The 12,415-nt window shown below is 34.6% G+C and overlaps 1 protein-coding gene across 1 annotated transcript in view; it reads right to left on the bottom strand.

Annotated features, from left to right (window-relative positions):
• ANO3 (anoctamin 3) overlaps positions 1–9,679 on the bottom strand; it is a 385,842-nt gene extending 376,163 nt beyond the window's left edge. Inside the window, exon 1 of the mRNA XM_040638905.1 lies at positions 9,479–9,679. Coding sequence (XP_040494839.1) covers positions 9,479–9,632 — 154 coding nt within the window. The 5' untranslated portion in view covers positions 9,633–9,679. The remainder of the gene's footprint in view (positions 1–9,478) is intronic.
• Positions 9,680–12,415: the final 2,736 nt, after the last annotated feature.

Genomic DNA, 12,415 nt, shown 5'->3' with positions numbered 1-12,415 from the left:
ACCTATGACACCCTGAGAAGAGAACAGTTTCAGGATGTCAGTGCTAAAACTAACACAGACTCACTGGATCCAGAACAAACTACTGGCCTCACCAAAATGCACTGAGCACCTGCTGGCATCATGGGACCTCACTGACCAAGCAGCCAACTGAAACCAGGGTTCTCATGCAATCAACACCTGTTCTCTTTCCAGTGCCTCACGAACTTTCCTCTAGAAATGTCTCTCTTGTTAGAGAAAAGTGAATGCTCATACACATCTCTAGGCTACCAAGAATTTTCTTTGAAGTCTGGCATTTTATTATAAACATTAATTTAGGTTTTATTCTACTTCCTACCAAGCCCTCCTTTATTTTAATATTGAACTTTAATGGGATAACTTAGCAAATAAAATAAATGCTCCTGAAGTTTGTGACCTTTTTCTCTGCATAGTCATGTGTTCCAGGATGTGGATAACTGTACTTGACTTTGAGCAGCTTGGTTTGCCCTACGTAGATTCTGTAATTTGCCTCATATGGACTGTAACCCCAGAACGTGATCAATCACCACATTCTGGAATACCATTATAATATGTCTATCCTATATTATATCATTAGAATAACAGCATTTCCTAGATACTCACTAGTTAACAGGCATTGTGCTGAATGTTTTGATGTTGTTGCTGTTGTTTCATTTAATATTCTTAACTACTCTGTGAGGTAGAGATTTGTACACCCTTATAGAAATAGAAACATATAGAGATTCACTGAATTATCTGATTGACAGAAATCAAACAACTAAGAAGTATCAGAGCAACCTCTGAACTCCAGCTTGACTAGGGTCTAAGCAATTATCTCTGTATTGTTGTTTATGCAGAATGGCAATTTTAATTCACATGAAGATATGGTTATTTTATAGGGTCTATTCTTAGGTAGACAAGTCCTACAGCAACCAGTCAGTGTTCAGTTAAAATGTGTAGCTCAAAAAATTATAAAAATAAATGCCACAGACTTTTGGATTAACTTATAAAAAGCAGAATGTGAGACTATTAAATCTAAGATTATATTTGTAGTTTATATATTTTTCTACTCATAAATTAGAGCAAGAACTTTCTGTATAGAATTTTCAGAGAACATGAACAAGTATATTTAGCTTTTGAGAACTCAAATTATAGACCAGGAAAAAGCAAAGAACAAGCAAAATGAAAGCTAAAACTTGAGAATGTGAAAATAAGATACAAACATGGGAAATGTAGGTAGTTCATTGGTCATCTAAAAATAAGCAAAACACCACTCTCAATAATAGGATCCACCACAGCTGACTCAAGGGACAAGCAATGGTTTTTCCAGCATTCTTGAGGACATGAAATGTATCCCCATGTCATGTAGCACAATGAGCTTTGAAAAAGCCCGACAGTGATGGGTGAGACCATACACAGCCATAGGAAGCTGGGGGATCAGAAGGCATTGATGAGTTTCCACAGTGTGCAAATTTATATTAAGCAGTAAAACAATCAGAAATCATGGTGACTTGCAGAACTTGCTCGACGCTTCCGATAGAGCCTTATTATTATTTTTTAAAAGTAAATGTCTACACAATTAAATCAGAGAATCTTTGAAAGAGGTTCAGAGAACGTACTCCGCAAATCCCCTGCTTTTCAACTGAGGAAACAGGTCTGGGGTGGCTTTCTCTGGCTGGATCCACCCAAGGCCTGTTCTTAGCCAGTGTGTCTCTTGTTAAGTTCTTTCCACTCCAGAGTAGTTCAGCAGTGACTCAGGAAGAAACCAATCACAGCAGAGAGTTGGGATAGAGGGGTTTTGCTGTGTCTTTTTCCTGTTTACTCAGTGATTTTCAGTGTACTCTGGGGTCAGAGCAGAGGTGAAAGCTTTGCAGTCTCAGCAGAAGCAACATGACTCTGGAGTCAGCAGCAGCGACTTCTCTCTTTTCATGCTGATAATCAGCATGTTCCATGATTTTTCCCCCTGAAAACTTAGCCTAAAACCTTATCAAGCTGATACAATGATTTCTAGACTCTAGAATCTTTTGTACTTCTGAAGAGAATAATGCTTGCACGTTAAGTACGTTTTCTATAACTGGTTATAAATTATCAGTAGCATACCTGATTTTATACTTTAAGATAAGAACCCACCCACTATTTTATAGAGCCCTTTGTCAAATGCTTCCCAGAAAGAGCTTTATGAATAAAGATTATGGCTGTATTTCACCATGCCAACCTGAGACTCTCATCATAAAAATTTCACCACAATCCTTGATTTTCAGTATGAAGTGCTGTATAACCTAAGGTACTGAGGCCTATTCCAAAAAACAAAGTAACAATTTTTCATCTGCTATCAGGAAGACACAATACCAGGATACCTTTGAGGAGAAATATCTATATATTTGTGTCTGTCTCTACCTCTAACCAGTTTAGTGAACTCCGCTAGGTATTATGCAATATGCAATGGCCACTTATCAATACTTCCATTAGCACACCCTGTATGTTATCAGAAAGGCCACTTTTTAATTTATCATTTTGAATTATAGTAGATGTACTCAATTCCTAGTAGAGTATTTTCAGCAGGCATTTAAAGAAACGATGGTTGTTGGGGTTATTTCATTTTACAACATCACATTAGCATTAACTTTTCATTTTACCATGGCAGCCAAAGTATGCATATTATATGAACTTAGATTGTTCTTCTTAAGACAGAATGAGTTGAAGGCCCCTAGGCACAGCCATTAAGAGATCAGAGTTATATTAAAAAATTCCACAAAGGAAGTGAAGGTTTCTATCAATTGGTCCATCTTTGTAAAGTCATATTAGAAATGAGCAATTCAGCTCCTCAGTTCATAGAGCTCTCTGCTGGTCTCTCCTTAAGGGAATTGAAGAGAAGTACAAGATAACTCTTATCCCATGGGAGTTTATTCTCTATTTGATAAAACTGCACTGAAAGCTGAAAGCTACACCCAATATCTTACAGCAAAACATTTAAATGCAAGATTAAATGCAGAAAATAAACATTTTACATTGCTATCAATGCCACAGAAATGGATACTCTGGGCATCCAATACAGGGAAAATTTGATGTTTTAAGACGCTCCTTGGAAGAGTTTGATCTGAATTTATCTGAGGATGATATGCAAATGTAAGAAAAATAGGAAAACATTCTGTCAAGTATGTCAATATAGTATAAAAGCCTGTCGACAAAAGAGCTATAGTTGGCCATAGATTACTATGATCAGAAATTATCTAGAATAAGTGCCATAATATAGGGATCATTGTAGGGAGCCATTGTTGATCAACTTATCACGACCCTTAACCAAAGCACTGATTTTCAAACTTTAGTGTGTATGGACATAATGAGGTATTTCTAAAATCTAGGATTCCTAGATTGTATCCACAGAGTTTACATACAAAGAATCTGGGATGGGACCCTAGAAGCCCCATGTATCACAAGTGTACTGGTGATTCTAATGCAAATGCTCCACGGACTATACTTGGGCTTTGGAAACTACCCTGCTAAAGCACGATTCTCCAGTTGATTCCTGTCCTGAATGAGACTGACAGAATGAAACAGTTACCTATGTCAATCACATACGTAGGTTTTTTTCATTAACTAGATTTAGAGAGTGCAGTTAGAGCAGGCATTGGACCATCCAAATACCTGACGTTTCTTAGAAAGTGGCAGAGCGCTGGGCACAGAGTAGACAGCTAATAAATATAAATAGTTGATCATGGTGGCATTACAACTATCGTTAGTCATGTGGCAACTGGTTATAGTTCTAAGCATCTCAAGAAGTTAGGACCTCTAATTCCTTCTAACTAAGCAAAAATCCTTTTACGAAGTGGCCTTTTACTTTCTGGTCAGAGATGGTCTTCTGGGCTGCAATTAGCTGGATCCTCACCCTCCATCCCAAGATCATAGAACAGAATCTGTTCTTTAGATCTCCTTGCATATCCTTAGAAACTATGCTCTTCATTTCCTGAGACAAAGAAACCACCAGTGTAAAGCCCACTTCATAAAGCCCCAAATCACCCATGATGATGAAGATTTTCTTTTTTATGCTGACCTCAGCACAGCTGGAATTTCTGCAGAGTAGTTAGTCATTTCTAGGTTCCAAGACATATCCAGAAAGATAAATATAATCAGATTCTCAGAGAATAAAGTGACCGAATGTGTGTATGTATTGTGATCATGTGGTTTGACAGGGATATGTAATGTTTATAAATGTTTATATTTATTCCTCTGGCTACTAGAGGATAGTGTAACACTTTTTTTAAAAATATGGTATTTGTTGGATATCATATGAGACCTTAAATTCTGTTATTCTTAGGAACCAGTTAATTGTCTTATGACTTAAGTTATACTTTAGCAGAGTAGCTTTATTTTCATCTGGTATCAGGGAGACATGATACCAAGAAATCTTTGAGGGAAGATATTTATTTTAGCGTAAAATGCAATGGACCAAACATCATGAGACCCAACTTCTTATCTTTATTTTTGGTTACAAGTAACTGTGTTGACTGGGTTAATCTTCAGCTGTAAATAAAAGACAATAGAAAGGGTCCTTACTTGGCTCAAAATATTGTTAACAAACTATAATACACCAGCACCTTGCTAAGATTTGAGATTTTTTTTTAATAAGAATTTAAAGAAGGAAACAAGTCATTTATGGAAATAACTTAAAGGCAATTTTTAAATACAGCAAACATGGGTCAACTTCTAGTATTTAATGATAACTGCTCAAAAGTTAGGGTTGGCTTACTAGGAACTATTTAAAGTCAATACATTTTCTAATATAGATAGGAAAAGATGATTAATACTATTAAACCATCTTGAAAATGATTCACCCAATATACAGGACACATTCAAAATTAACACAGTATTTAAAATCAGCATGTTAACATTTTCTATAAACCAAATAGTCTTACCTAGAATATTAAGTTATCGTAAATATCTTTTCTTATAAAGATTTCAGTTCAACCATTCTGAATTGAAAATAACAAGATGGGGTGTAAATTAGTGATCTATAAATCTATATTTGAAATATCATGGACAATTATAATAATATTTGACTTCTTCATGCTTCAAAACACTAGGAGAGTAAAATGAGACTAGAATTCAAGTATTTGATATTGTCAATAAAACAGTAAATGCTGTTTTTGTCATCTTCCTTATTGTCACAGTAGCAGGGTAAGTAGTAAGGCTGGTACTCACACTTGTACTAGTGTAGTGGCAATAACATTTGGAATTGGAGAAAGTCTGGGTCCACGTTGGTTTATCACTTACTATCACTACTATGCAGTTTCTTCATTTATAAAAATAGGAGTAATAAAACGATTTGATCTACAGAGTGCTTGTGAAAGTCAAATGTAAAAGAACTCCATAGATTATGAAATTCTTCGCATAAGTTGATTTTCATTATTATTGTTATAAATTATATGTAAACAGAGGCTTTGTCTTTACCCTTCCTTATATTCTGGTCTTTATCTAGCTTAATGATGTGCACTGGAAATGCTCTAAATCTAATTATTTTCATTAAGCTTTTTTATAGCTGTTGGTGCCCTTTAAAATCAACTAATCTATTCTAGACATTTTACAGATTAGAAAAATCACTCAGGAGGGATGTTAAAACCTTGCCCAAGTGACAACTGCTTCTTGGCAACTGAGCGGGACCTTATCTTGACTTTTTATTAGAGTTCTCCAATTACTTCACTAGCATTACATAATTCATTTCTTTAACACTAAATCTCCAAAGCAGGTCTTTCAGGGTATTAGGAAATGTTCTATGTAAAAGGGATCTAGGGTCTAATAAATAAACAAAATTCTAGATTAAATGAAATTAACAAATTTTATAAAAGGTAAATCACATACATTCTCAAATACGTTAGACTGTGCTGTGATGGAAGTTATATTACCTGTTTAACAAGGATAAAAATATACATACATATGTAAGTGTGAGTATATTTATGTATATATATGTATATATTATGTATATAGAACATTCACAGCACTGCTTGATATATAGGAAATGATATATATGTGTGCCTATCATTAATATCACAATGGTAATAATGATGATCATGATGATGAAATGTTCATAACCTTAAAAGTCATTTAAAGCACATTCCAGAATCCAGGAATGATATTTATAGTCTCATTACTGACTACTGATGAAATACACTTCAGAAACATAAAGAAGCATTTTTCTCCTATGGGACTGTTTTTAATCATAATTTCCATACAGTATTGAGAAAAAAAAAAAAAAGAACACTAAGTTTAAGGCAGAACACAGATTAAGAGCTCCTCAACTTGCCTCTGTCTTTGCTACCATCCTCCCCACTGACACAAACACATATTAGATATATGTGTGTGATGTAGGTCCAATTACATTACTTTACTGGCCTTTGAATTCTCTTATTTAATAAAGTCAAGATAAATGAACTCTACCTCACAGATGTCTTGTGAGAACTATTCAGATTCGTAGGCATGAATTATCTTCAAGTTATAATATAAGTGGAAGGTATAAATACTGTTCTTGCGGACAATGGAACATATTTCTTTTTAGACATATCTGCTCAACTTTCCACCTGTTGTATTTTATTTTCCCATGCTAGGGATACGTGCATATGTATGTTAAAAACATACTGCCACACCACTGAGATTAAAAGGATGGAACTCTTTCCCTGCTTCTACTGTTACCTCATTTTCATTTTCAGATAGACACCCAAGCACTAAGTCTCAATCATAAATATTCAATGAATATATGTATACATATTATATATATATACATATATATTTATAATATATATATTATTTTTTTCAATTACTATATTTTAAATGAATACAACTTGACTCTTGAATGTAGGGTGAAAAGATCTAGCCTACAAAGTAGATTCTATGTTGCTCAATGCTCCATTAAAAGTTTTAAATGAAGGACAAATTCCACACTGGTACTATCCTGTATGATGGTATCATCAAGCAAAAAATTACGTGGTAATTTCTACATAGTATTTTGGCAGATAAAATGCATGTATAACTAGACTTAAACAAGTACTCCCTATGACAGGAAATAAATTTAAACATTACATTTTAATATTTAGTCACTCAATTAGTCATATTTATGACATGTGCATGATGCACAGGCAAAAACAACTGTGAAAAGGCAGTTACCTTCAAGAAACATAATCTAATAGAAGAGGAGCCATGGACATATGTATTTATAACAACAACAAAAACCTAGAATGTGAACGCTTTCATATATAGGACAAATTTTTTGTAGAAGTCAGAGACAGGAAATATGCCTTTATATAAAGAGTTAACCACAGGCATTTGGGAAGAGGATGGTATAATGTATATATATATACACATATTTTTTTTCTCAATGAGATCTTAATAAATAGAGGAAGGAGAAATATTTATTAGAAATTATTTTGAAAAAATAACATGAACAGTAATTGGAAAGGGTAAATCATTCTTGTAGGATATAGGCAGGTTACATGAAACTGGCAAAGTTCTGGGGGAAAAAAGATTTAGATCCTAGAGCACTAGGTTTATAACAAGGTCACACAGACTTAACAGAAATGTCAAACAAAGGTGGGAATAGGTCAGACTTGTGCTTAAGAAGGATTGTGTGGCTGTCAATGGGCAAGAAGCTTGTTTTGGAAAATCTGAAGGTGAGATTAGGTAGAAAACCATACAGGTGCATGACCTAGGGAAATGAAGAGGGCCAATCTTTCAGTCTCTCAGCCAGGCAATCAATGAGTCAAGATATAAAGAACCTTTTATTGCCAGGCACCCTATTGAGTACTGGTGCCATAGTGATGGACAAAGAGGTAAAGAAGACCTATATTAACCTAATATGCACAGAAATAAATATGTACTTTATATTGCTATAAATGCTAAGGAATGTCTGAGATGACTTAGGGGATATTAACAAAAATAAGAATGTAAGAAGGAGGAGGCATTTTCAGGGAGTTTAGCTTATTTGTGTTGAATCTGAGGTGCTGCCAAGAATATTGAGGTGAAAGTGTCTTCCAGGCATTGGGGAAGAGTTCATACCTAAGCTATTGATGTGTAATGTCAGCTTCATAAAGACAGGAATTGGATTTATTGGAATAGATGTGCTAACTGGAACAGAGATGACTAGAAGACAAAAAAATGCTGAAAAGAACATAGTTATTTAAACCATGATTACACTAGTATATACTTTATTTAAAAACCTCTTTTTCCTGTCTAAGTCTACTGTACGGTACTGTGCATTTGTAAAAAACAAAACAAAACAAAACAAAACAAAACACCCAAAAAAACAAAAAACACAAACACACACACACACAAAACAAAACCCCGATTTTTCCATTTATGAAATTGTACTTTCAACACTCAGTAAGACTTTCAATTAAAGAAAGAGAAATAGTATGGATGAAAGAACATTTAAAAAGTTGTTGTACCTCCTGTTTATGGAACTGCCCATACTATAAAACAAGTCATATGATACAAGAGTCTGTGAACAACAAATCAACGATAGGTTGGGAGACATAAAACTTCTTTTCAAACATCTCAAAATAAATATGCCAAGTTTTCTTAGAAGAATCCTCTGGTTGCAAAATGGAATTTGTTATTTCTACAAGTTCTTTTTCATTGGACAAAGATTAATGTCCTGTGACATCCAGAGCTATGAAGACTTTGTTTAACTTTTACTTTTCTGAATGCACTGTATTTTTTGTGAGGAAAGATAAACAACTAACTCATAAGGGAATTCTCTTTAGAACAATATTTACAATATTTATTATATATTTTTTCTACAAAGCACAATTAATTCATTATTGATACCTCATAGCTGTTCACTGTAAACCAAACCCACAGAATTTCTTAATGTATGCAGACTATTAGTGTATAGCATTGTTTCCTCAAAACTGCAATGCTAAAATGAAAACTGTTGAATGCTGGATAAGTAAGTAGCACCCACAGATATCAAAAAATAAAATTTTCACATTGAATTCTGAAGCTCATATAGAATAAATCAGGCCATAAAATAACATAAGCAAAAGGAATGTTCTCTTGTTCTTAATGAGAAGGTACAGAGCACATATTAACCTTCATATAAGTATATAAAAGGAAAACAAATAAAAGAGATGAATGAAAGATGGCAGGACTTTTTCTGCCGCTTATGGATACAATCCCTGATTTCACCAATCATCCCAAACAAAACTAAGACTTGATAGGCTTGAATGTTCAGAAAAACAAAATCTACCTCACGATGAACACTTTTCTGTGTTCTTTAAATTTGGTTTTCTGGCATTTCACTCTATTGGGAGAATGCTCTGTTCTTTTTGTAGAAATTTATTTATATATTTTGAGGAAAAACTGAAGAAACTAAAATTGTCATCAGTGTTACCACCACAAAGTAGATAGACATCAAGATTTATTTGTTACATATCTGACATTAAAGAAAATACAGATGTTAAGATACACAAAAATACCAATCCGAAGTTTAGCTTACCAGTGGGGACAGAATTGGAGTGCTGAAGTTCCAACTGATGAGAATCATCAGAAAGTTCAGTGAAACAGGTTAAAGTAAATTCTGGGTTGGAAGCATGCTCATGTCTGAAGTCTTCAGGAGAAAGATAATCCAGCTCAAACTTCACAGTTGACATTGCAAAATTCTTAAATAACTATGTAAGTCAAAGTTCACACTATTGAAGTTTTAAAAATCATAGGAGAAAGAAAAAAAAATCACTGTATTATAATCAGTGGTAACTTCAAGCTTTCCGGTGATTATTCTCACTTGGAAATCCAAAAGAGATAAAACATGCAGAGCTGACTCTCTAAGTTTTCTGTATTCATGCCTTTTCTAGGCAATTGACTTCAACAGGATGGATGGATTTTAGAGTTGTTTTTCTTGACGATATCTTGCTGCCTTAAAATGACAGCAGCACTAACCCCATCTCAGAGAGGCTGCAGTGAAAAGTAAAATGGGCTAAGTGAAGACATAGGCAAGGCTGCAGAGATGCTTTTAGTAACTTGGTATTGGAAGTTCTCATTCACATTTCTGTATACAAAAGATCAGCTGGGTGGGGCTAAGGACTGTAAGAGAATGAAACTTTTTTCCACTGGGCAGCTCATCAAGGAATGTTTTAATTTGGAAGGAAATTAATCCTGAATGATATTTCCAGGGTCAGGGTTGTGAGACTATAGTCCTGATGCTTATTGAAAGATAACTTATGATCGTGGAGATTAAAAGGTAAATTAAACTACAAATCTTCTGCACAACACAGAAACACTCAACAAAATGAAAAGGCAGGCAACCTGCAGAATGGAATAAAATATTTGCAAATCATGTATCTGATATCTAAATATCTAAAAAATATAAGGGACTCATACAATTTGGTAGTGGTAGTAGTAGTAGTAGTAGTAGTAGTAGTAGTAACAGTAGTAGTAGTAGTAGTAATTCAATTTTTTTAAATGGGCAAACAACTTTCTTGTCTGCCAAAGAAGACATACAAATGGCCAAAAGGTACATGAAACGGACCTAGACATCACTAATTATCAAGGAAATGTAAATCAAAGCCAAAATGAAGTATCACCTCATACCTGTGAAAATAGCTATCATCAAAGAGACAAGAAATATCAAGTGTTGGCAAAGATGTGGAGAAAAGGGGATACTTAAGCAACGGTGATGGGAGTGTAAATTAGTACAGCCACTATGGAAACATGATGGAAATTCTTCAAAGAATAAAAAACACAAAAAAAGAAAAACAAAAAAACACTACCATATGATCCAGCATTCTCACTTCTGGGTATACATCCAAATGAAATGAAATCACTGTCTCAAAGAGATATCTGCACCCTTTGTTCCCTGTAGCATTATTTACAGTACTCAAGGCATAGCCTATTTAAGTGTCTGCTAACAGATGAATAAAGAAAACGTGATATATAATGGAATATTTTCAGCCATAAAAAAAGGAAATCCTACCACTTGTGACAAAATGGAGTAAACTTGAGGGTGCTATGCTAAGTGAGATTGAGTCAAAGAAAACACAAATGCTGCATGATCTCACTTATATGTGTAATCTAGAAAAGCCATACATGTGGAAACAGAGTAGACTAGTGGTTGCCAGGAGTTGGGGGTGGGAGTAATGGGAGATATTGGTCAAAGGGTATAAACTTCCAGTTATAGGAATGTAATGTATGGCACAGTGACCATAGATAACAATACTGTATTACATACTTGACAGCTGCTAAGAGAGTAGATTTTTAACGTTCTCACCACCAAACAACAACAACAACAACAACAAACTATGAAGTGAAGTATGTATTAATGGACCTTGTTGTGGTAATCATTATGAAATATCTGCATATATCAAATTATCACATTATATACCTTAAACTTACAAAATGTTATATGCAATTATATCTCAATGAAGTTTAGGGGAAAAGGTGTATTTAAAATATGGTGGTCAAATAAGATACACAGCTTGAGAAATACAAAAGATTGATTTCACAATATGAGGAGGTGATCAGTGGAGGAGCAAATGCTAAAAAGACAGGGATTGAGGAGGCTGACACTGTTGTCCTATTTAAGAGGTAAAACACCTGATCCCTTTGAGTAGCTGGGCAGGAGGTTATGTTCATCATCCTAGAAAATTTAATTTAAGGGGCGCCTGGCTGGCTGAGTCAGCTAAGCATCCAACTCTTGATTTCGGCTCACGTCATGATCTCTGGGTTGTGAGATCGAGCCCTACGTCAGACTTCACACTGGGTATGGAGCCTGCTTAAGATTCTCTCTCTCTCTCTTTCCCTCTGTGCATCCCCACACCATGCACACATACACTCTCTTTCTCTCTCTCTCTCTTAAAAATTTTTTTTTTTAATTTAGGATCTCGTTCTTACTCGTTTTCTGTCCTTGAGTGCACGAACCCATGATAATCATGAGGAGGTACCCATTGACAGCTTGTCAAAAAATAATTTAGCAAAAGCGATCCTTCAGTGTAGGGAATCAAACTAGATGAAGTTCAGATTAGTTCTTTGATGGTCTTTTTAAATCTGTTATTTATTCATTAATTTATTTCTTCATTCAAGTGAGTATCAACCCTGTATTAGGTATTAACTTAGACACAACAATGTTAAGACAGGTTCAATGGAAAGGATGTAGGCCGCATCTGGTCTCAGTGGGAAAGAGAGTTGTAATTGGGATTTTAGTTATAACCGTAGTATTAGTTATGGCAATAGATGTGCTACACATGAAGAATGGCATATTTGAAGCAATCTGACTTTCTTTGTCCAGCACTCTTTGAGAAAGTACAATATATATATAAGAGGTTTGCAAATTCATTGTTGTTACGATATAAAAAGTATTCTGGGCAAAAAGTGGCATGTTTTACTCATTGTTAGTTATTATAACTGAACAAACAAGGAAAGAAAATTGTCTTTCTGTTCC

This window comes from Ursus maritimus, unplaced genomic scaffold (assembly GCF_017311325.1).
Source record: "Ursus maritimus isolate PB19 unplaced genomic scaffold, ASM1731132v1 scaffold_23, whole genome shotgun sequence".
NCBI classification, from domain to species: Eukaryota; Metazoa; Chordata; class Mammalia; order Carnivora; family Ursidae; genus Ursus; species Ursus maritimus.
This window is presented reverse-complemented; position numbering and strand designations above follow the sequence as displayed.